This window comes from Oculina patagonica, chromosome 4 (genome assembly GCF_052425735.1).
Source record: "Oculina patagonica isolate OP01 chromosome 4, crgOcupat, whole genome shotgun sequence".
NCBI classification, from domain to species: Eukaryota; Metazoa; Cnidaria; class Anthozoa; order Scleractinia; family Oculinidae; genus Oculina; species Oculina patagonica.
In genome coordinates this window covers 16120517-16146645 of record NC_135761.1, presented here as the reverse complement: position 1 = coordinate 16146645, position 26129 = coordinate 16120517, and the positions used below count along the sequence as shown (strand labels likewise).

The 26129-nt window shown below is 39.3% G+C and overlaps 2 protein-coding genes across 2 annotated transcripts in view; one reads left to right on the top strand and one right to left on the bottom strand.

The window, feature by feature from the left end:
• The window catches only part of LOC144649782 (microfibril-associated glycoprotein 4-like), a 31278-nt gene extending 12193 nt beyond the window's left edge, over positions 1-19085 (top strand). The window contains exon 3 of the mRNA XM_078509372.1: positions 18847-19085. Within this exon, the coding sequence (XP_078365498.1) occupies positions 18847-18965 (119 nt within the window). The 3' untranslated portion in view covers positions 18966-19085. The remainder of the gene's footprint in view (positions 1-18846) is intronic.
• Positions 1528-26118, bottom strand: LOC144649785 (glyoxal reductase-like). The gene is made up of 6 exons (XM_078509375.1): positions 25925-26118; positions 6746-6880; positions 6159-6266; positions 4310-4528; positions 2589-2736; positions 1528-1678 (listed from the first exon to the last, which is right to left on the bottom strand). Exons 1-6 carry the CDS (start codon positions 26089-26091, stop codon positions 1610-1612), a joined length of 846 nt encoding a protein of 281 aa, XP_078365501.1. The 5' UTR covers positions 26092-26118; the 3' UTR covers positions 1528-1609.
• Between the last annotated feature and the right edge of the window lie 11 nt (positions 26119-26129).

The following is a 26129-nucleotide window of genomic DNA, read 5'->3' as shown; positions in this document are numbered from 1 at the left end:
GCGTTTAAAAACAAGACTGCGTGACCAGTGCGTGACCGTGACTGATCGTCATTCTGGGCCCAGGTCACTCTACGTCGATAGCTTTTTTCTCGGTTACGTGAAAATGACAACTATATTTTGCGTGAAACGTGAAATTTCTCCCCTCCCCCCCCCACCAACACCCCTTGGCGCGCTCTACATATAGTGTCGTTACTGAAAACCGCTGTATCATTCACATAGTGATATACTTTAATAACTATATAAAATAATTGCTCATTGAGTAAACTTTCACGTAAATGTTTGAGTCTCTTGATTTGGGCGTAAAGCTCGGCTCAAGCATTTAAAGAAAAAAAATCGATTTTACTTACTCATAGAGAGCTGCAGTGTCAATCAGTTTATATCTGCGCTGCAAAGCAAAGATCACGGCGTTAACAGTTTCCTACCCGCTCGGGGCTCTATACACTCCCAGACCAAACATTGGCATTTATTATTGCCATCATTTTATGTGACTTTTCTTGCAATGCCTTAGCCTTCCATATTTGTCATATTTCTCTGAGCGAACAGCCTGAGCTGCTGAATCTTGACTTCCAGTTGAAGTCGGCTCATTCCCAGAGCCTCACAAAGCGCGATTTTTGCATTCAATTTCCTAGCAACTGATCGCGCCTCAAATACGTCCTAAGAGGATCTACTGGTGAGGGGCATCGTAGTTTGGAATCAGTGTTGTGCAGAATATTGGTATTTTGCAGGGATGTGATGCAAGTTCATCGCAGGTTTTCCCCTAGCATTTTTGCCAATGTTCCTTTCAGGTGGAGCAAGGCAGAGCGAATGAAAGGGTCTTGTGCAAGAACTCACCACAATAAAGGGCCCGCTAAAAAAACCTAAAACTCTAAATTATTGAAATAACCATTAGGCAACCAATTTTCTACATTAAACGACCCCGGCGTTTATTTAAAACTTGACCAGATGTACCCAGCGTTTATATGACGCATGCAGTTTATTTGAGCCTTTTTTATTAGGCAATGTTTTTTAATAGTTTTCTTTCAGACATCTATTTTTCAATTATATATAGACCCTGTTATACCTCGAATAAATGCCCGAGGTGCATATTTAAAACTCCACTGTACAGACCCAACGTTTGTTAGTGCACCGTCATGGGAATACTTAGCTGGCTATCAAGTATGAATCGATAAAGGCAATTTAACCGTCGAAGTAAACTTGCAAAGCGGAAGTTTCGAGCGTAAGGCTAAAGCTGGATTTCCACTGACGCGTATGTTTTTTTTACGCGCGTTTAAGTGTGTGAAAAAAAAAAATGCGTGCGTGTATGTAAAACTTGTGTAAACGTGTACTCAAGTCGTTCATACATTGTATCTAAAATTTTTCACGCACGTAAACGCACGTAAAAAATTACGCGTCAGTGGAAATCCACCATTAAACTCAAAACGTCAGCTTTGAAAAATCACTACGGCGGTCAATTCATGTTTTTCGACCTCTAAATGGCAAGCAGAGCTGGGAAGTAGTAAAAACACATCAATTGAAGAACATGACACGAACTGCAACCTTTATTTTATTTCATGAAATGTGTGTCTTTCACTTGTCACAATTAAAAAGTCAAGACTGTAAATTCTAACTTCTAATCTGTCCATGGCGTATCCGTTACGTTTGCTAACCCAGTACAACACTGCTCTGTTGGCATTGCATTCTGTAGGTGAAAAAAAATAAATAAATAAAATTAACCAGTAATAATTGCCATTCACGTGCGCTAGAGTTAAACTTAACGGCCTTTGAAACACGTTCTAATTACACGCGTAAGACACGCGTAATATTAAAGCTGCTTTGTCAAGGATTTTGCCAGATATTTGAACAGAAAAAAATTTATATATTTGTGTCGCATGAAACCGAAAAATAATAGTCCATCTTTATTTAAAATTGCTATATTATAGAGCACTGAAACTGTAAACGAGCGTCTTTGCCTGTGGATAGCTTGCATGGAAATGGATTGCAACTTACAAAAATATGGCTTAAATGGACAGTGTCAATACAAGAGCTTAAAGACATTTGAAAACCTACGAACAGTGGTCCATTTTTGTTTAAAACTACTATGAGGCAGGCGCCCGCGGTCGCCGCGCGCGGCGGCCGCCCCCCCGGGCGCGCGGCCGGCGGCCGGGGCTCCCCCATTAGTTTGCCGGTACCCTTTTATACACCAGGGTGGAGAGAGGCACTATAAGAGTTAAGTGTTTTGATCAAGAACACAGCACAATGACCCTGGCCAGGCACGAACCGGACCGCTCGATCTGGAGTCCAGCGCGCTAACCATTAGGCCACCGCGCCTCTCATTCCCTGCCTCGTACCCGTACGGCTGCTACGGCCTTTATACGGTGTCCCAATTATCTGGAATCGCAAGGGAAGGAGTCTAGCGCCTTCCCTTGATGACCTCTCTGCTTGTGCTTTTTCACGCCTTCCCTCTGACCGTTTGCGTTGCTTATACGCCAAAAGCTCTCGTATCGGCGCCTGGGTACGAGGCAGTCTCACTCCCATTCGGTCGTACTCGTACTGCTGCTTAATTATAAGATCGTTGTTACAGTGCCTCCAGTTAGTCTAATAAAACCTACCAAGGTTTTCATATCCTCGTCGCTTATTGTGAAGTCAAATATGTCGGCATTTTCCTGAATCCTTTCTGGTTTAGTTGACTTGGGAATGGTGATGTAATCTTTCTGTACACTCCAACGAATGAGAAGCTGTGGAACGGTTTTCTTGTACCTGCAAAAGTTTGAAAAAGAGTTATTTCATTGTTGATGACAGATTTAGTGGTCTATTGGCCGGGGGGGGGGGGGTACTCCCTAGTAATGTGCCTATACGGAGAGGCTCCGCCCGAAAGGGCACCTTTTTCAGGCTTCAGGCGATATTTAAGGGTAGCGGATTTCACGCGCCTTTAAGTATACGTGAAAGGGTATGGAAATATGTCATTTGGCCATTTAAAAGGGCTTTTAATTAAAATATTGGTCGAACAGACGCAATTTATGGCTGTATTATTTTAATTTGTTAAGCGCTACATAAAAATGACAAGCATAAACGTCCTATTTTAAGTCCATGCCATGTCTCTTAGGTATATAAAGGGGTTAACTTTTTCAGCTTATAGGTATACGAAAGGGGTACAATTTCTGTCAAAAATGGTATATAAAAGGGTAAGGGGTTAGAACTTGGGGCGGGAGCCTCCCCGTATAAAACTTTTTTGGAGTACCCCCCCCCCCTTTCCCCCGGGGGATGTAGCATACAGACAAGGTTCCTTGGTGGACTTAGTGGATGTTTGGGAATTTTCCACTATAGAAAACTTAAATAGTTTAGTTAAAACGTTAGAAACCTATCTTTTATTAGTTTAACTTAAAGTCAGTCGTGTTTTATTGGAAATCCGCGAATCTGATTGGTTCTCCCATTGTTTTTTATCTAAACAATAGAGTGTTTCTGACGAGAAAGTATGGACTGATACATGTTGTTTCCCCGCGGAAATTTGATGCTCTTATTAATTACCACTAAATTTTCTTCCGCGCGCCCATTCAAAAACGAGCATCTTGAAATACAGTCACTTCTCTCTAAAACGGAGACCGTCGGGACGGGCTCCAACTGTATGTCTTAGAGAGGTGCTCGTCTTATAGGGAGTTTAGTTACAGTAAAATGAAAAAACGGCAGGGACGGAACCAACACTAGGTGTCCGTCTTATGGAGGTGTCCGTTTTAAGAGAGAATCGACCCGACACCGTCGGGACGGGCTCCAACTGTATGTCTTAGAGAGGTGCTCGTCTTATAGGGAGTTTAGTTACAGTAAAATGAAAAAACGGCAGGGACGGAACCAACACTAGGTGTCCGTCTTATGGAGGTGTCCGTTAAGAGAGAATCGACCCGACACTGTCGGGACGGGCTCCAACTGTATGTCTTAGAGAGGTGCTCGTCTTATAGGGAGTTTAGTTACAGTAAAATGAGAAAACGGCAGGGACGGAACCAACACTAGGTGTCCGTCTTATGGAGGTGTCCGTTAAGAGAGAATCGACTGTAATTCAACCCTTTAGGATAAAGCGGAAATGTAACAACAGAAACAAAACCGGACAAGAAACCAACTAACTGGAGTGAATTTAGTTGGGTTTTTTTGTCTGTAGGCCCGCCTGTTTACAGGTCAGTTCTTTGCAACCAGTCCACAACCACTAGTACACTAGTACAGTACGTTCTAGCAAGGTCACGCATTATTAGTGAATTTCTTATTAATACTAACACGTTCCTTGGGTTTTTTAAGTAGCACTAAATGTTGATGACACTGCCCCTTTAAGCATAGGTTACCTTACCTACTGGCCATCTCAACTAGAATGGGATCATTATTTTTACTGGCTCGAAATATTGGACAGTAACCCATTACGGCAATTCCTTTCTCTCTACAGTAGTTCACGATATCCTCCAAGCGCCAATATGGATTCAGCTCAATTTGATTGACAGCTGGAGTGGGAAGCCCCGCCTTTTCCATCTCTTTGAGGTGATTTACGCCAAAGTTGGATACTCCAATAGACCTTAAATGTAAAATGAGTATGAGGCAAATAAATAGGGAAAGAAAACGAAAGAGCTATGGTTCAATCACGAAAACAGTTTTCAGTTGTTCCTACTTTCTGCGCGTGGATCTTTTTGCATGTTCGTAATGTTTGAAATTCATTGTACTTTGAAGCAGTTATACTCCTAGTCTCCCTCGCAGCCGTTTTGGGAGGAACGTTGCGAGGAGCGTTGCGTGACGACACTAAAAACGGCTGCGAGGGAGACTACACTTTTGTCATGTTTACGCCATCTGTTTTCGCCTCTTGCAAAAGCAACCCTGTACATAGCTACTGTGCATTTCTCATCACGATTCTATTTACACAGGTTCTCTAAGGCAGAACACGAAAAGGTTTTCTTGTAGTATCGGGTAATTTTTAAGGCCTGGCAAAACAAGGAAAATGTTTCCCGAAACATGTTTCCATAATCGTTTCCTCGTCTTGCCATGGTACAATGCCGAGCGGAAACACGGAATGTTTCTGCCGTGTAGCAGAAGCAAATATTGCTTCTTGGAGACAAAAATTGACGCTGGAAACAATGCCCCCCCCCCCCTCCCCCCTGAGAAACACTGGAAAAACATGCGCACGCTAGCGCTGTGAGTGTTTTTGGAAACATGTTTCCTCGTTTTGCAAGGCCTTTAGGGTATCCTAACAACCTTCTGACCCGCGACCCAGCATGGACTAAAATCTCATCCAAGTAGAGTAGCCCTTTATCCCGGGGGGGGGGGGGGGGTGTACTCCCTATAATGGCCTATACGGAGAGGCTCCGCCTGAAAGGGGTACCTAAAAAAGGGTAGGGATACAAGTAGGTATACGAAAGGGTATAGAAATCTGTCATTTAGGTTTTTGAAAGGGCTTTTAATTAAAATATTTCGAACAGATGCAATTTATGGCTGTATTATTTCAATTTATTAATTAAGCACTACTTGAAAGTGACAAGAAAACGTCATGTTTTAAGTCTATACCATGACTTTTAGGTATATGTAAGGGGTACCTTTTTTCATTAATAAGTGTGAAATGGGTACAATTTCTGGCAAAATGGTATATAAAAGGGTAAGGGGTAAGAGCTCGGGGCAGAGCCTCCCCGTACAAAACTTATGTAGGCACGAAGAAGTAAATTGTATCGAAATAAGAGGTTTATTGATGATAAAGAAATGCTATTCAACAGTTTGATCTGCAATGTTTGACAAATATAGTTAGCACATTGACTTTTCATTGAAATTTTTATGGTATCCTAATCAATTGTTTTAAAATTTGTATTCGTTCTGACAAAATACTCTTATCTCCCCATCCAACGTTTTATGCTTGTAGCGAAGGACTTCTAGAAACAAACTACGACATTGATATGAGGTTGGGGGTGGGTTGTGAAAAAGGAAGGAAGGGTTAAAAAAACTGTATTGCAATAGAATGGGGCTTAAAATGACAAAGTGTCAACACTTTTGTCACTTATTGTGTTTTATCGTGGCTTTAGTTCCGTTGTAGCTAGGACACGTCCTCAAAACTGAAGGCCACAAATGCTGTGTTTCATGTGGACAGGACCGTGTCTCAGCATTCTTCTTTTCATGAGGGGTTATGCGAAGGATTACATGTACGTTCCCTTTTTAAAGTTAATTACCTTATGAGGCCTTGCTCCTTGAGTTTCATCATGGCTTTAAAGGAATCAATGTTTTTTCCATTTTTAGGAGTATGGATAAGGTACAAATCAACATAGCCTGAATCAAGCCTACAATGAGAGCGGGTAAGGAGTATAGTTTAGTTTAGGTATTAATGCATTCGCCACGACAATTAAATATAATGAGAAATACTAAACAAAAAAAGATAACACTTGACAAATTCCAAATAACCAAATGTAAATGCGGGTGTGGCAGGGGTGTGGCAGGGGAAAGGAACCAATTGTAACCTAACTCCCTCAGGGTAAGATTATCAAAAATTGCTTTTTATGAAAAATTGCTTTTTAATAGAAATTCTTTGGACTCAAATTTTAACTCTAACATTTTAGGTTTGTACTGAAATGAACTTAAGATTTTATGAATTGAAATATGTAAATATGCTTTTAAAACAGAATGTGTTTCAACTATCATTATTATTTTATTTTAGAGATTATAATTGTATTTTAGAGATCCACCAAATAAAATCCTTATTATTACAAACAATTGAATGAGCATACTATAATAAAATTATTGCAGTTTGCAATCAACTTACTTTTTGAGACTTGCATTAAAATCCTTCAAGCATTCATCATATCCATGCTGTGTTGTTCTAAGTTTGGTCACCACAAAAATGTCTTCTCGTTTTACTCCTGACTCCTTGATTGCTTGTCCAACTTCAGCTTCATTTCTGGCCAAAATAAATTAAGTAAATCTTAAACATGGAAAACTGGCATAGGTCATTAAAAGCTGTTGTAACTCACCATTTACAAGCTAGTCAATTTAGAATCACAGCAACCTCCCATATTTGTTACCTGCAGCAGATCCAGTTTTTGTTCCGGTCGGGTCCAGTTTCAGAATGGTCCCACATACATATAGTTAGTAGGCCTATTTTTGGACTGGACACCATTTGCATCTTGTTTGTCTATGCCTGAATTAATCCCATTCAAAATGACTTCTTTTTGTAGTCAGATATTGCACTGAGTTGTGATATAAAAAACAATAAAAGATGTTGGCTGCTCCCCAGGCCTTGATTTTTCTTGTTTTTTTTTTGTTTGTTTTTTTCAGCGAGTAAGGTGGTAAGTTGCATTGGTGTTTTTTGTTTGAGTGCTTTATCTTGTTTTTTTTTTTCTAAAAAAATAAGAGAAATGAGAGAAATCACTGTTTTTGCCAAAAAAAAATTTTAAAGAGAGGATTATCCCAAATATTGAAAATTAGATGAGATCAGGATTTGTCACTTCAAATTTAACTCTTTTTGCTCGGTTCTTGGCGTTAACATGCTTTTGTCTCGCAAATAACTCTTGAAAAATCCAAAATATGGAACAATTTTCAAACACAAAAAAGAACATTCTAGTTCTTGTTCTCTTTTGGGCAGGGTAATGAATACGTCCATTTGTTTAGTTTTTACATTGTAATGAATCTTTCAGTAACTGCCTTTACCCGCTCTTGACTCTTGACTCATTTCTTTTTAATACACGGCATATCCGCTTCGAAGTAGACAGCTGAGTAAAGAATTTCCGTGTTTTCAGCGCCATTGCAGCATTCTTTGCATTATGGTATCAATAAATATTATATGCGCAGAACAGTTTCCTTTTGTTGCTGCAGCGCAAGTCACAAAACTCTAACATTAATCCCACAATCGAGTTGAAAGGGTTACCCGGGCTGCTTAATTCTACTTCTCAACTTCAGGGAGAGTAAACTCAAAATAATTCAATCACACAAACATATCCAAACTTATAACGAGAATTTTTTGTGTGACAATTTTATGTGAAATTTTTATTTGCTCGTGTAGTGAGAAAAAGTGGCAATTTTCATGTGACAAATAAATTTGTTGACAAGCTCGCGTGTTAGCTTTTATGTGACAAATAAAAGTTGTCACATACAATAATTACTCGTGTAGACGACTCGTCAGATAAAATGTGCCAAATATTCATCATCATAGGTGGTCCCCAATCTCCCAAACTCCCACTGGGCGCTGGGCGCGCTTATCTCTGTGCGTATCTCTGCTGTCCAAGGTTACCACTGGCGCACTAAACTTTGGACTGCTGACAAATAATTGTTGTGTCATTTACACGATCAAATATATTTGTCACATAAAAAATGTCACATAAAAATTGCCCGTACAAACCAGCTTAAGTCGCCACAAACCACTTTCCTTCGTCAGCATGAAATTATCACATGCACACGTGAGATTAACAAATTCTCTCATTTTTTAGACCATAATTTTTTTTTCCGTTATACCTCTTCTGACAGTCAAAACTAAAGATGCACTATTTTGTTTGCAATACACTGCCGTCATTTCGTAGCTTCTACACTAAACAGGAAGCTTCTTCACGACTCTGTTATTTTGTTGATCATTTTAGCTTTTTTTAGTGATCAGGAATGGGAGTCACAGAGCTATTTTCAGTGTCGGAATAATTGAGCCATTATTCTCTCCTGCGTTCTCCGTTCCATTCACCAAATACTCAAAACAAGAAAATGATGTTTCTGACGAATGAGCTTGCGAAGAAGGCTGAAACAACTATTTTGCCGGCACGGGATACAACACGGCCTGGGCTCCAGGCCGGTGCATTATGGGGGTTAGCCAGGGGTATATAAAGGGAGTATAACACGTGATAGTCATCTAGGTCTCTGAACCAACCCTGTTCAGTGCTCCGTTAATTTTGTTCACTCGGTTTTCTCTCGCTTGTGCCGTTGTGTTCGCTATGTCTATTGCCTACGACGAAGTTTCGGCTCTTATCAGCGCCAACAACCCGCAGTTGATAAATTCTTTCCAAGCATCTCCTGCAGGATAGCGTTGGCTAAATTAACCTGGCCAGGAGGAAGCCGCGGATATACAAATGGAGGAGTTAAAGAAGCTTTCATTCAGCGAGCCACTCAAGTTTTATCGTAAACCTTATGAAGTCCAGTTCAAGCCCAATCTAAAACTAGCGGAACTAATCGTCGGCGCCAAGTCTGCCGCCCAAAAGTCTCAGCTCGTCAATATTGAAGCCGATCTGGACGAAAAGAAATACTCAAAGAACCCGGGCATTAGCGTGCTACCTGCTCAACGATGACCAAGCCGTCTGCCTTCGCTAGCTCCTAAAAGAGTTCAAGAGAAGGACAAACCAGGTGTAGTCCATTTCGATTTTAATATCGAAGCGATAGTTTATGATAGAAATTTGAATTTTGCTTTTCATCGTTTTGCTTTGAAATTGTTTTGCTTGAATGTTTCTTATACGCTCTATTATTCACATTGTGTTTCCGATTTTTCCTCTAGCCTACCGTGCGAAGAGGGCTTTTATATAATTGTGGATTGATTTCTGGCGTTCTTGAGAATCTTTACAATTCATTTTTAATGTCACCAGTCAAGGTTACAAGAGTCTCAGTCTTCCGGCTCGAACTTCAACGCCTTCTGGCAAGGCTAACAATGCTTCGGTGCTTTGCTGCAAAGCTGTTAACGAACTCTTCCATGCAATCCTTACTGTAGAGATTTTTTGCGTGCATGATATTATCAACTGTTAAGCTTAAATTATGAACTTATATTCCGCTCGACAGATGTGTACTGTATGTGTCGAGTCGCTACTCGCATAATAATTTTCTTACATGTGCAATATGCTAATTATTAACTAACACAGAGAAAACAATGTGTTATGTTGCATCTACATTCACGCGTAGCTCCGGCTACAAAGGTTTATTTTGGATCTTAGGCACGTGATTTCTCCCTTTTTGTAACTTGATGTGACGACTTGAACGTCGTCGTTCAGATCTTAAACAAAGGTTTCCATTTATTCTTATTTGGTTTGTAATCAGGATATTGTCTCATCGATATTTTTCCCGCGCATCGCAATTTTCTTTCGTCCGCCTAGCTTTTTGGGTATGGTTTTTTCAGATTATTTCTTTTTTGCGTCCTTCCGTTTGGACGGTCTTCAGCCCCCTTTCATGTTTATTTTATTATAGTGCTTTACCTATTCTTAGGCCCTATGAAGGTACGGGCTTCCCTATAGCTATTTCCCTCGATAATGGGTTAAGCGGGGAAGCTGACCACCTTTCCGTCGAAATTAACAGTTTATTTGTGCACTCTGGCTTATATTAAGTCTGGCTTTGTTCCTTACCTAGACAAGTCTCAGTGGGAGCCTGCACAGACCTACGTAGTTACAAGATTTATTTTCTTGGTGATCTACATTGCCGTTTCTTGGGAATGTCATTCCTGGTTTCGCTACCCTGCAGTATGCCATTTCTGTTTTGACTTTCGGAGATACAATATCCTCTCCCTTTATGGGTAGTGTTTTGGGTGGCTTAGTCTAGAGTGCAGTAAGTTCCACTTGGAGGGTACTTTTAGGCTGTGTGCCTCGCCTCAGAAGCCTTTCATTGTTAGCTTGTTAGTTCTTAGGTCATCTGGTTTTCCTACAACCAGAATGTTGCAGTGCCTTCCTTTTTTCTTTACCGTTATGGCAGTAGGAAGGTCGATCCCTTCCTTTTATTGGATTTTATTATTTCCTTGGGGTTTTGCATTTACTGTTGCCTTTATTGTTATTGTTATTTTACGCCATGGTTGCCTTATATTCGCCATATAGGTTAGCCTCTTGCGTGTAGTTTGCTTTTACTTTTATCGCGAATCAAGACTCATTTTCATTGTGTCTTTCTCTACATTACTTTAGATGTCCTTTTTATGCTATGTTTTGCTCTGCTTGGTTTTTCCTTTTATCTCCTCAGGTGTTTTTTGCTCAGCTTCTGGCGAAACCAGACTGTACTGGCAGATGTATTGGCCCTATCCAGACTGGGTCCGGTGGACAGTCTGAAAACTACGGTCCCTTCTTCTAAGGCATGTAGTACTTCTTTTCAGTATCACCGTGCATGATGCAGGTGGAAGGAGTTCGCGGTCTGTAAGATTTGATAATATTTTTGTAGTGAGATAAAGTGATATTTTCTTCTATGAAAGTTTCATTGCCATTCAAGTGCTTAAAAGTTAGAACGGCCAGCTCCGTTAGGTAAAGTGCGTTGTTATTTCCGACTATCCAGCTCCGCTTGTCCTGTTTATTTGCACATGGTACTTTGATTATCTTCATATTTCCCTCCACTCTATAATACTCATTCTTAGCCCATTTTTTAGGGGAAGGTTCTTGCTACACCGCAGTTTCTGGAAGTCTGCTTTAGCCCAAGATATCAATGTAGATGACAGCATTGAGCAAACAACTTACGCCCAATACTTTGTCGTTCTATCGTGGGGGTTCGTGTCAGGCCGCCCCCCTAAATAAACTTATTTGTCCTATAGCTGTGTGCTTGTTTGTTGTGTAGTGGAGGCAAAATATGATGTTTCTGACGAATGAGCTTGCGAAGAAGGCTGAAACAACTATTTTGCCGGCACGGGATACAACACGGCCTGGGCTCCAGGCCGGTGCATTATGGGGGTTAGCCAGGGGTATATAAAGGGAGTATAACACGTGATAGTCATCTAGGTCTCTGAACCAACCCTGTTCAGTGCCCCGTTAATTTTTTGTTTTTAGTTTTTTCATATTTTCTTCCGCCTCGTTGCTGACTAGCCTTGATTTTACTTGATAAGCCTCATTAGGACGGGCTACCAATCGTTGCGTTGGACATGAGCCATGGTTCCTACCCAGATTTCCGGCCTCTTTATGGCAGGTTTTTTCTGGCCTCCGTGCTATCAGTCTATTGCTCCTGTAGTTTTTTAGCCTACCTGGTACTAATTGTTTTGTACTTTTTGTTTTGTATGAGTAGGTTCTTCTTTTTGGTCCAAAGTTGTGGATTACTCAGTCCATCTGGCAGTTTACGCTAATTAGAGTTTGTTTATCTTGTAACTATATTTGCCTTACTGGCTCTACAAGTTTGTATATAGGGGATTAAGGTCCAAAGAAGTGGGCCCCTCAGACTAACTGACAGTTGAACACTAAGCTTGTTTTCCTTGCACTTTATTTTCCTTACTGGCTCAATTATTTGTATTTAGGGGGTCTTAGTCTAATGTAGTGTACTCCCCAGTTCGTTTGCAATGCAAGTTTGGCATGTCGCTTTTGTATGTGGGGTATTTTGGTCCAAAGTTGTGGACTCCCCTGCTTAACTGGCAGTTTGAGATGTAAAGCTTGTTTAGTTACCGTTTGGTCGTGCACTTACCAGTTTATGTAAACTTGAGAAATAGCTCCGCATTTTCATATTCATTTTTTCGTAAGTCATTCACAGTGCGATGTCATTCTACTTCAGTATACGTATGAGTTGTTACGTATCTGCTTTTGTTTATACTCGCTGTGTAGCCCTTGCAGCTGTTTGTAGAGAATTAGGTTTGTAGCTACTGTAGTTTATTAACTGGTACTATAGTTTTTTCTGACGAATGAGCTCGCGAAGAAGGCTGAAATAACTATTTTGTCGGCAAGAGATAGAACTAGAATTGGGCCCCAGGCTGTGAGGTCACGGGTAATGACGTAGGGCTATATAGGACAAAGGACATGTAGGACAAAGACATTTTGCTACATTTCGTAACTTATATTATGCGTAGTCCTTTCTTGATAGATTTTTAATTGTAAATAGTTGACTTATCATTTCATGTAAGTGTTACTCGATAATTCAGTTCCGTTCAACTGCAAAAGAGTTTAAATTAACTATAGGAAGGGTATAGCACGTGGCTGTCAAGGCCTCAGAGCCAACTGCTTTCTTGGTCTGCAGTTTACGTTTATTTTTATTTCATTTTGTAAAGCCACGTAGGATTGGCTTGGAGCTTGAGCCTTGGTTCCTACCCAGGTTTCCTGGCATGCATTTTTCCCCACTGGGGTTTTTTGTGCCAGGTTTTTCTGGCCTCCGTCTAACCGTATGCGTTTTGTAAGCGGTTGCTCAGCTCTGTACGCTTTAGGGCTTTTTCATTCGTTTTTCATTTTCTATGTTTTAACGGTACGACCACGTCGTTAGAACATATGAGATTTGTAACACATCCTAGATTCTTGTCTTATCGGAGTTTTGGTTCTCCGGCCTAACTAGCTAAGCCTGTGTTTTAAGAGTAGCTCCCTAGCCTAACTGGCACTAAGCCTGAGAGCTTACTGGGAAATGTAGTTCAAGGCGTGGGTTTTCGTCCACGTCGTTAAAACATATGAGATTTGTGACATATCCTAGATTCCTGTCTTATCGGAGTTGTGGTCCTCCAGCCTAACTGGCTCTTAGCTTGTGATTTAGAGTTGCTCCCTAGCCTAACTGGCAGCCTAACTGGCACTAAGCCTGAGAGCTTACTGGGACATGCAGGTCTAGGCGTGGGTTTTCTTTGTAAATTTCGCCTTACTGGCGTCCTATTGCCTTGTCCAGTTGATGTCGTAGCTACTATTTGTATGACAGTCATTTAATTAAGTTTATATGGATAAGGATATTTTACTATAGATGTGTCCTGTAACTAGAGTTTTGAACGTGTTCTACTTGTATGTAAACATTGTAAAATAGTGTAAGGAAATGTATGGGATTTGGGTTGGTTCGTGTCAGGCCGCCCCCCTAAATAAACTTATTTGTCCTATAGCTGTGTGCTTGTTTGTTGTGTAGTGGAGGCAAAATCTAGCAATATAACAAATCCGCCATCTTTCCAGGCTTTCTTAATTCATGTCTTAATTCGCTTTTCATTGCTGCGTTTTAGTAGTGGTAGGTTGTTCGGTTCCTACATTGTTACCAAGTAGGTAGCTAAAACGGAGGTCTCTGCTATCATTAAAAAAATTCAACCCAATGAAGGCACTCAGGAGATGATAATAACTAGTTTGTTTATACTTCAATTTAATCATTTCAGTAAAAGGATTTCTTTTTTCGTGTGATTGTCCTTTTTCCTATTTTGTTAGCGTTTTTAGGTTTTCAGGTACAACAGAATATATATTAATAGTAATTGTGCCCATAATTACTACCAAATAGGCCATTTCCGAGTTACCATTTCCTCCATTTCAAAACGAGTCTACGTACGTGCGAAACCATTCAAATGAAAATGAGTTTTACCTACAGGTCCATTTTCATGCAAATCAAACTCATTTTCATTTGAATGGTTTCGCACGTAGACTCGTCTTGAAACAGAGACAAAGGGTAAGGAAATGGCCTATTAACAGACTGTTATTGTTTATGTATCGTAACGGGAAAAAGACACATAACATAAACATGGCATCACCGAACCTTCCAGCACAACTTTTACAATCCAACAGAAAAATTTCCTAGATATTGTTTTTCGCCAAAATTATCAGAGACTCGCTCTTTTGGAAAAGAAATAATAATGACATGGTACAAGTTGTGTGCTGTCGTCAGCATTGTCCGCTAAATCATTTGCATCGGATGAGCTACGCACGTACGGTAAAAAGAAAATAATCAAAAAGAAATTATTAAGATAAATCACTCCAATCTAGGCGAGCTAGAAACCTTTTCTTTATTTTTTCCGTAACGTTCTACTGTGCACGATTCAGTTGTTATAGATGTTGTTATACATTTAAAAACCACCATGCGTTCTGTCCACATTCACGCCGCAATCTTTTTCTGACTAAATACACACCGTCACCTTTAATACTTAAATATATCTCTTATACAAGGATTTAGAGTATTTGTTTCCTCGCCAGAAACAAAATAGAAGTGGTTAGAAGCCATAACATTTCGATGTCTTTAACTAAAAAACATGTATCTCCGGGACGCACTAACTAAGAACCAATAAAAGTTTACTGTACTTTATTCAGCGTACCTTAACAAATTTTTATTCGTAATTAATTATAAAGTAAGCCAGCTTATAAGTACAACTTTTAGTCAAGGGCTCCTCTCTTCCTTTCGTTTTAATTTGGGCCACTAAATTAAATGTCGAAAATAAAAACATTTTAACGAAGGAAACGTTTTTAATTATACAGACGCTCACACCTTTACACAGCTTGTGCCAGCGAGGACAGTCAGAATATTCAAGTGCCCTGAATTGAAATTAAAAGTTTCAGTCATAACCACGACTGATAATAATAATAAAAATTCTTATTATTCTGTTTTCGATCCGATTGTCCTAATCCTGATATATTATTATATTATTCTTTAATCTGATTTCCTGATAAGATAGAGCTCGGTGTAAACTGATTTGCGCAAGGTTCAATTTATAGTTTGATGTTATTCTCTGTGGTCTTTGCGATTCAGATTTGGGAGCAATACATTCAGACAAAATGATTAGTCATTTAATTTCCAATTAAATTGAACCATCATTTCTCATGGTGCTCGGAATATTAATTTCTCTTAGCGGTAGCCATACTTTTATTGCAACGTTAGTTCTAAGAATTTGTTGGTTCGCGAACATGTGCTCCGTATAGTTAAAGATTTTCATGTATTCTCTTTCACTGTCTATTCACAGGGGGCCCATACAAGCGGCGTGACTGTTTGTATGTTCGAAATATAAAGAAAGGTATGGGGATTTTGAAAGCGTCTTATTATCGTTAACTTATTTCGAGTAATGTCTATGTTTAAGTTCAAAATAAACGTAAACCTACCTCAACTGTTGTATTTTGTCGTTTCTTCGGCTCAAAATGGCGAATTTGGGCGATTTGGAGGGTTTTGCGTTGACTGTTCCAAATCGCCCAAATTCGCCATCATTTCCATAAAATTCACTCCAAAAATATTAGTTACTGCGAAAACGAGAAATTCTTGTCAGAAACCTACGCAACAAGCAGCTATTCCAGAAATAAATAGTGTTTTATGTATGTACATTTCGCCGATAAAATAGATTAAAGATTGAGGTTAAAAAGCTGTTAAAATATTACTTAACGTTTTCGATCTATTTGATCATATCTCAAATAATCGAAAACGTTAAGTGATATTTTAAAAGCTTCTTAACCGCAATTTTTAATATAAATAATGTTTTGTTTCTGGATATGATCGATCGCAGAACGTTAAGTATAATAATATAATTGATAAGTAGCGAAAAGATTGAGAAGAGATGGATTTGTGACTTTTTTCACCAATATATCGCTTTAATCTAACTTAAAAGCTTTGATATTTCTCTTCGAAATAAACCCCAATTCCTTTTCGTTTTCCTGGTGATTAATTATCTTTTCGATGTTTGAAGAACTTATTTTTAACCAGGCTGTTTACCTTTGCTAAAAGCGTGTTGAGATTGTGGTTACGAGCGTTCTTTTGCAATTGATTGGATATGTAGCCCACCTGTGTAAATAGTTCACATCGAATGGAAAACAATTCCGTCTCGTTAATGAGGATGCGAAACAAAAACGTCATTCAGCTGATCTCTGACCATTCGACCGATGACGCTTAACTGAGTTTAGTTTCAGTGAGAAGCTGATAAGATGATCATGGCTAACCCAGGTTTTTTCTCGAGTCTGGTGTATGTGCTCCTTGTTATAACTACACTGAGCACTGCCACATCTCAGAAAATAACAACAAACGCTGGCAGCTCTGATATTTCTAACGCGGATTCCAAATGTCAAAACATGTATATGTCCAGCAATTTTTACGCAGGACCAAATAAGAAGATCGAAGCGCTGCTTCGTGAAGTAAAGAAGGACTTCAGCGAGATTCGAGAGGAAATCAAATCTTTGAAAGAAAACAAAACGATTTGTGAAGGTATGTAAACTTAATGTATTGTGTAAATTATAAAATAAATCCCTGATACATGTAAAGAATTTGTCTTTGATTGTTGGGATCAAATTTGATGACAAAACTTCCAGTTGCCTCGGTTTATAGTTAAAAGTTAAATTCTTTGGACTTAAAAATACCATTTCGCTTACAACATTTTTTTTTTTAATTTTACGCAGGACCGAACACAACAATCGAAGAGTTACTTCATGAAATAAAGAATGAGCTCAGCGGGATGCGAGAGGATATCAAATCTTGCAAAGAAAACAAAACGATTGCAAGGTTAACTAATTAATTATTCGGATCAGTTTAATTTTGGAGTGATCCAACCCGTCAGTCAATTAGGTTACACACCTCAGATCATTGTGAATGTATTAAAATTCAGATTTATTAGAATGTAGAAAATAAAATTAACGCTCATTTTGTTGAGTTTCGCTGAGAAGCTGATAGGATAATTATAACTAGCCCGGGTTTTCTACTAATTCCAGTGTTGCTCGTTGTTATAATTTCGCTGAGCGCTGCCATGCACGGTGAGGGGCGTAGCCAGCCTATAGGCCCGTAGGCCCGGGCCTACAAAATTATTTCATCCCAACCCTATTTTTGAAATGTATGATGATAGAAAAACTCCGGCTGAAACGCTTTCAAGAAGAAATGGAAAGCAATTTGTAACGTACCTTAGCGTTATATGTTTCGCAATTACTCTTTCGCGATGAGATCATGGCTCATCTAACAAGTGCAAACATCGGGAGCCTTCTAGACTACATGGACTAGCCAGGTGACAGAAAAATCCACAATGTCATACGCCGCAAAAGACAAGTGCGTCTATTTTGGAATGAGTGAAAACTGGCACAATTCCTTCCTATGAAATGCTATAATTTAGGTGCTATGAAATACACATAACATAAGCAGAAAAGTGAAGGAGAACGTATTTTGAAGAGTCTTGATCCAAAACAATTTCCTCAGCAGACTTCCTCTGCCCCACCCCACTCAAAAAGCGTCCCTTACGGCCGATTAACCAGGCATACAACTCTTCAAAAAACTGGCTACGCCGCTGAAACCTACTAAAACAAATACCGACATAGGCTAACAACTCTGGTGTTTCTAACGTAGAGTCTAAACAGGATCGAGGATGCTAGATGAAATAATGAAGCAGCCCGATAGGCAAATAAAATTACCAAACATCCAGTTTCACTATTTTTTTTCATTTTTTTTTAGTAAAGTAAGTCCACAGTCAGAGAGTTGACTGATTTTATTTCCTAATTCAGTTAAGGCTCGAATTCAAGTAGCTTAATCTTTATTTAGACTTTATTTAGCAGGTCTTTATTAAGTGATACATCACCCCTTTGTTTGCAATGTAACTACAATTGTTTCGTATTTTTTTTTAAGCTTGGCTCGTCAACTTTCAGTAAAGGCATTATCTTTCATTTTCAGTTTGCAAGAGCTGTGCTGACGTGTACAAAGCTGGAAAAAAAAAACCAACGGTGTTTATACGATCGATCCTGACAATGCCGGAGCCTTTGATGCGTTTTGTGACCAAACAACAGCCGGTGGGGGGTGGGTAGTGTTCCAGAAGAGACTGGATGGCTCGGTTGATTTCTACCGCGGCTGGGATGACTACAAACGAGGCTTTGGAAATCTAAACGGTGAATTTTGGCTTGGACTGGACAACATTCATCGCCTGACAAAAGAAAGAAGCAGGCTTCGAGTGGAACTGGAAGACACGAGTGGAAAAACAGCTTACGCCGAGTACAGCTTCTTTGGTGTTTCCAGCGAGAGAAGCAAATACAAGCTGAGTCTTGGAACATACTCTGGTATGTATTTGAAACTCTCCCTGCCTCCCCCTCCTCACACCAAACCCCTTCAATTGAAGTAATTAAGGTATTTCACCATTTGTGAAGATCAACTGAAACTCGGCTCTAACAGCAGAACAAAAAGTAAAATTGATTTGATTTGGCCAGTTTTTAGATTTGATTTGGCCATTCTTTTAAAATGTAAACTAAATTTATTCAGTCTGTCTTTCGGCAAGCAATCGCGTTTGTTACGCCACGTCATTAATTTTGTCTACCGACATCGTCATTGTGTAATGTTCCCTTTTTTGTGATTTTGTAGGAACTGCTGGTGACTCACTTTCCTATCATCGTGGTTCTGCGTTCTCCACAAAGATCGAGACAACGATAATTGGTCTGGCAACTGTGCCACGAGTCACAAAGAGCCTGGTGGTACAATAGCTGTCTCAACTCCAACCTGAATGGTCTCTATCATCATGGCAAGCACTCTACTGCCTGGGAAGGTGTGAACTGGTACAAATGGAAAGGGCACAGCTACTCCGCTAAACGAGCTGAGATGAAAATCAAGCAGTTAAGATCTAGAGCCGAGTGCTCTTGTATGGTGATGGGTGCATATAACTGAGTTTACCTGAACAAGTCACTTTATTGTATGAGTTATCAGGAAACAATAAAAGGTGTTGGTATTCAATCTTCTTGTCTGTCTTACTGTCTGCCTCCCAGGATTTAATTTTATTTTTCTTCAGCGTTTAACATTGAGGTGCAATTACATTGGTGTTTTAGGCGTCGATTTCGTTGTTGATGAGTGCTTTTTCTTCTTGTTTTTTTAATAAGATTTTTAAAAAATCAGAGTGATCACTGTTCTTGCCATATAAAACCAAATATTACAAACAGGATTATCCCAAAATCTAAAAATTAGATAAGTTCAGGATTGATCACTAAATTTAACTCGTTTTCTCGGTGATTGTTGCGTTTATATACTGTTGTCTTGAAAATAACTCTTGAAATTCCAAAATCATGGAATAATTTTCAAACACAAAAACAAACATTCTATTTCTTTCCCTTTTGGGAAATGAAAATCTCCAACTGCTCAGCTTTTACATTATAATAAACTTTCAGTACCGTAATGATTCGATTAACGCCATGAGGACCCGCACGCCTTAGCAACCTGCGATAGTGTCGGCCATGGGTACATTCAGTGCACCGATTTCGCAATATAAACAATAGGCGCGTTGACAGATCTTGCAATTTGAAGCTCGGTAAAGCTCACAGGAGGAGTGCAAAAACATCAGTCACAACTCATCACTTGACAGATGTAATGAGATGTTCGCCAAGACTTTCGCTATAAATAACTTAATAATCTGCAGGATTCGGCAATAAAAGTGATGTGTGGAGATAGTATTTTTTTATTACCGCGCTATCAATCAATATTAAATGTGAATAAAAGGATCTAAAGTAATAATAATTACGAACAAAAAACAAAACAAAACACAGAAAGCATTTGTATATAACATCAATCATTTGTAGGGGAAAAATAAATTTAAAATTAATTCTCCTGCTTTCAAAATGTAGTCCGCAAAACTGGCCACAGCTTCGTTTTCGTCGCTTTAAAATTATCTCTTGACACTGTATCGCAGAATGAGAAGACGAAAAGCTCCAGATTTTTTTGACTGAAGCTGCGCGCGGTCTCGTAAGATGATGTTGTCAACACTTATACGTTACGTGGATCAATTTTCGTGTCTGGCGGTAGAATAAATTATGTTAAGCGGCGCGCGAACTCGCTTGGCGGAAAAAAGTCAGGTATGTCACTACAAACATATTTTATTTGAGAATTGTATGCTTCAATACACATGGTCATATCGACATTGGTCAACTGAATCGGTCATCATTCTTACGAAGTTGCATGAAGCGGCGTGGACCGGGCGCCAGGAAGATACTTCACATAATATCCAAATCGTTCATGTTACTGGCGCACGAGAGAGAATTGTTCTGTCGGTAGTAGAAAAGGTTTGTTGTGTCTGTTATGCAAAAGCACCTGTATAAGCTTGCCTGCGGATTTTCTTAATTTTGTTTCGATCAGTAATTTTCACTCGTGGGCCGGATTGAATCACTTGTCCAGGTAAGTCTGTCCGTGCTTTGTTTACAACGTGGTCAAACCGATGATCAAAGTCAAAATAAAATCGATGATTGCGAGAATTATTATTTTACTTTACTAAACAACTATTTTTAATTTATTGGGAACAAAAATTTGGTTTCAAATGTGGGGATATTTGATATGCATACTGTTCTACAACTCCTAAGTGCAATATTTAACAACTCAAAGAAACACTAGTGGCACGCCCGTGATTCTGTGAGTAGACGTTATGCTTAAAACCTGTTTTTCAGGTTGTATCCAACTTTAATTTTTTTTAAGGGGCAGGGGGAATTGGGCGAAAAAATTTGGTTGTCAGAATGTGGGGATATTTGATAATGCCATGATTTTCTACTAACTCCTAAGTGCAGAACTGCAAAGAAAACTAGGTGGCACGCCCGTGATTCTGTGGGTTTATAGAACGTTATGGAATTATGAAACTTCCTGCATTTGTTTCCCGATTCTATCAAATCCACGAAGGGGTTTTCACGGGGCAGGGGGAATAAGGGTTGTCCGAATGTGGGGATATTTGATAATGCCATGATTTTCTACTAAACTCCTAAGTGCAGAACTGCAACAGAAACACTAGGTGGCACGCCCGTGATTCTGTGAGTTTATAGAACGTTATGGAATTATGAAACTTCCTGCATTTTTTTCCCGATTTTATTCAACTCCGCGAAGGGGTTTTTCGTGGGCAGGGGGGATAAGGGTTATCCGAATGTGGGGATATTTGATAATGCCATGATTTTCTATTAAACTCCTAAGTGCAAGAACTGCAACAGAAACACTAGGTGGCACGCCCGTGATTCTGTGAGTTTATAGAACGTTATGGAATTATGAAACTTCCTGCATTTTTTTCCCGATTTTATTCAACTCCGCGAAGGGGTTTTTCCGTGGGCAGGGGGGATTAGGGTTATCCGAATGTGGGGATATTTGATAATGCCATGATTTTCTATTAAACTCCTAAGTGCAAGAACTGCAACAGAAACACTAGGTGGCACGCCCGTGATTCTGTGAGTTTATAGAACGTTATGGAATTATGAAACTTCCTGCATTTTTCCCCGATTCTATTCAACTCCACGAAGGGGTTTTTCACGGGGCAGGGGGAATAAGGGTTGTCCGAATGTGGGGATATTTAATAATGCCAAGAGAGCTCTCTTGATAATGCCATGATTTTCTACAAAACTCCTAAGTGCAAGAACTGCAACAGAAACACTAGGTGGCACGCCCGTGATTCTGTGAGTTAGGACGTTATGGCATTATGAAATTTTTCCCGATTTTATCCAACTCTAAGAGGTTTTGTTTTTAAGGGGCAGGGGGAATTGGGGCTATCCGAATGTGGGGATATTTGCTAATGCCATGATTTTCTACAAAACTCCTAAGTGAAATCGGCATATAATTTGGTAGTTCGAGTTTGAAGAGATTTGATAGTGCCATGATTTTATATTGTGCTTGTTAAGAATGCACCTTTTTCTTGCTTTCCGTGTTTTCCGTGCGAAGACATTTAGAAAATTGATCGCATGAAACATGTTTTTACATTCATACAAATAAAGGATCAAAAGCCCCTTTGGGCTCAGTGTGTCGTGTTACGTTTTTCGCGTCTTTTTATTCGTTATTCCATAACTTGCTGGGTAATTTTCTGGCGCACAGCTAACTTATTCGAGGCGTGAAAATTCATAACACAATACTCGCTATTCTTGTACACACAGCTCACGACAAACTGAAAGAGTGTCTGCATTTAATAATGGATGGACACCTTAGCGACATGGACAGTTTTTGATACGCGCTTATAAATAGCAAACAAAAACATTGCCATATGATCACTTACTGTGCAGTTTGTGTTTTCAGATAATGTTTACGTTAGCGGGCGCTCTGCTTGCGGTTATTAACGTGATAGGTCTGTTATCAGTCAACATAAAAGGTTGTGACTACGATGAAGACAAATAAACTGAAACTGAATTAAATACGTGGGCATCTCGCATTGAAGAAAAACGAAATCAGTTGTCACTGAAGCAAACACAGAATGAAAACTGACATAGCGAACAATTGATATAACTACTATCGAATCAATCCTCAAATTAAATTTTTCACGCGTTGTTTTCCAGAAAAACTTACAATCGATATCGCGGCTTCACGCCGTGCCGCAGTGACTTTGCTGCGTGAAATGAACAAAGTGAACGATAAAAAGATTTAAACATTGTTTTAAATGATTTTTAGAACTGTACACTGATCAGTATAATCCGTTATTATTCAGCTATCCCGCTTACTGGTACAACTGTTATCTTTCTCTGTTAAAAATAAAATAAAAACCAAATAGAATGCAAGCTGTGATTACGCTGAAATTGGTCTTTTGACAGCGAAGGGAGACTTGTGTGCACTTATGAATGCATAGCCCTGGGGGCCAGGGAGGGAGGGGGTGGGGCTACTGAAATTTTTTTGGAAGGTTCTTTCAGAGGTCCAAACCATTTACCCTATCATAAAACATCTGACAGAGAAGGGATCCCTTTCATATACTTAAAGTAGAAAATGGTACCCCTTTTGCATACCTACAGAAGGCTAACTACACTCTTTTTTCTCATTTTTTCACTTGTATAACCCCATAAAACAATAACAGTGTGACTACTTCGACCAACACCTTAAGCAAATTTTTCACAAATTGACCAATGGTTTTTGCTGTTTAAACATTAAAAATAATCACAAATTTATTGCCCTGTAGCATTGCAGCTGGTTCAGATCCACAATTTGTAGGAAATTTATTGTTCATTCCTTTTTTGCACAGATTTTGTCAGGAGGCCTTGGTTGGAGTAGTTGTCAAGGAATTCAAAACCAGCGACTGATACGCATGTCTTTAAATTTTGTGTGCTATTTTGGCTGGCCAAACCAACCTTCTTCAGGTAGCCTTCTTGCACCTAAAAAGGCTGGTTTGGCCAGCCTTCTTTTATAGGTACAAATATAATACACAAAATTAATTTCTACATTGTATTGGTCTCTCCTTTAAAATTTCTCATGTTATGCTAATTAGATAACTACATGTATATAGTAATAGAGTACTCCATTCTCTCCCCCCCCCCCCCCAAGGCTAGACTGCAGGTGAAACAACAACCCCACTTATAGTTTCAGTTTCGGTAGGTGAGGCTTCATTCTAGGCCAGACAGTTTTTGGCCTTGGGTCTTCATTTCTGGGTATTCATTTCAGAAGCAACCAGGAATTATCAAGAATAAACAAACTCACAAACTACAACTGGATAATGTTCCCTTACAACTAACAGGGAAATCCATATAATGTGACCAATATGTTTTCCTGAATTATGCACTGTACATCAAATGACATCAGTTCATTGTCACGGATTCTAAAGTAACATAAATGATCTAATACAAGCTCAGGGGGTCTATTAAATTTTATGGGTCCTACAGGGGGCATTAAATAGATATGAGGCGATTATTCGACAGAGGCGCCTACAAAACAAATAAGACATGAAGTTTGCCGGCGCAGAGAAACACAGAAACTAAATAAATTACATGACTTTACTCTATGGAGTGTTGCCTTGGTTTTGAGAGGATCCTTAAGCTTGAAGGGGGGAGCGTCTATTAAACATAGGGCGTTTATTAGAGAGGGGCATCTAATACAAACTTTATACCTCAGGGGGAGCATTTATTAGATACAAGGCGTTTATTGAAAAGTGGGCGTTTATTAGATTGTTTACTGTAACACCGCCGGGGCCCTTCTCTCGTTTAGAATCATCCTCAGTCATATAAATGAATGAAGTGATACACTGTGTGAATCCTGGCCACTGAAAAAAATTCAGTGGATCAGGTGGAACTCAAACTCCCGACCTTCAGGTTACATGACCACTTCTCTACCATCTGAGCTACAAAGCCACAATAGGAACAGCGCATGAGTGAATCCCATATGTGGTTAGTTTTCGAGAGCAATCTCTCTTCCCTCCCCCACCAAAAAAAGAAAAAACAAATACTGTTGCCGTCAGAACTACAGCAGAACCCCAGTGACTCTAACTCTGAAGGGAAATGAAACCAGTTTGAGTTAGCAGGGTTTTGAGTAATCGGGGTCGACTAAATATTTAATTTGCCAAGTTAATAATTGATTAGTAAAGTTATTTTTTAGCACTTCTGTATATAAGTACAGTACAGTGAAAACTAAACTTACCTTGTCACAAACTTTGACATGATCATAAATTCCTACAGTAAGAGTGGAAAATGGGTGCCAAATACGTGATCTGTTTGTTGCTCTAATGAATGGGCTTCCGTGGCGAGTTGTAAGAACTGGAATTTCGAGTCATCGGGGTAAATTTTACCCAAAATTTGATCACGGGAAACAAAATTTAGTTTAAGTTATCTGAGTTCAAGTTAACCGAGTATAAATGACTTAAAAGTGGGGTCAAATTAATTATAGAGAAATGGAAGTTAATTCAAGTAAGTGCAGGGGTGCTAAAGTTATCCGAGTTCGAGTTACCTGGGTTCTACTGTAATTTGCATAGTGTTTCATCAAGCGAGTCAATAAATGCGTCACGCAATATTCTAGACACACTTAATTTTTGATATGTCACTGAAAAAACAACCAGATCTAAATTTTTGGAGGTCTTTTTAGCGAGGGCAACAGGCACTTCCAAATGATTGTAAAGTCTATTAAAGTCTTGCAACAATAATTGTTGAAAGACTTTAGATAAAACATACAACATGTGTAAAGAAATTATTTCACACATGTTTTTTCAAATTAATTGGCCTAGCTGCACATTCACAGCGAAATTACTAACATATTGCTAACCCGAGGTGGCCTCCCCCATAAGCCTTGTGGTTTCTAGGAGGCCTCCTCCTCCTCCTCTATTTAAGTTATTTTGTATGTATTAATTTCTAAAGTGGCAAAAAAAAATAATGATGATGATGATTATGATGATGACGATGATGAATCTTGACAGCTTTGTGTTGGTAGCTACAGGAAGCACAGTTTGGTTCTTGCGTTTTGTTAGTCATTACATTTAATATAAATTGACACGAAACTCCGCTAATGTTAAAAAGTAAAAATCGATTTTATTCAGTCATAGAACTATGAGCTGTAGCCTGCGATACAGCCGGACGTGTCAAAAAATCCTCAATATACTGTTCGATATACTGGTAGAATGTACCGGCGGTTTAGGCATACTGCGGCTTTCTTAGCCTGCGTCGCAGATATAGACAAAAATAACAAAAAATATAGCTACAAATATTTTAAGTCAAATCAATTTACTGTTAATTAAGTAAACATTTTATTCACTTACTCATAGAAAGCTGCAGTATCAATCAGTCGATATCCGCTCTTCAAAGCAAACTTCACCGCGTTTACAGTCTCGTCCCCGTTGGGGGCTCTGAACACTCCCAAACCAAACATTGGCATTTTATTGCCATCGTTTAATGTGACTTTTCTAGCAATACCTTCGCCTTCCATTTCACTTCACTGAACCAGTGAACGCAGTCACGCAGTTA

Bases quoted from the DNA above. Each gene is read 5' to 3' on its own strand.
- LOC144649785 (XM_078509375.1), bottom strand. From the start codon at position 26,091: ATGGAAGGCGAAGGTATTGCTAGAAAAGTCACATTAAACGATGGCAAT. The intron at 4,529-6,158 runs GTAATTAACTTT...TTTACATTTAAG, and splicing joins AAGGAGCAAGGCCTCATAAG to GTCTATTGGAGTATCCAACT. The intron at 1,679-2,588 runs GTAGGTTTTATT...TTTCACCTACAG, and splicing joins ACGAGGATATGAAAACCTTG to AATGCAATGCCAACAGAGCA.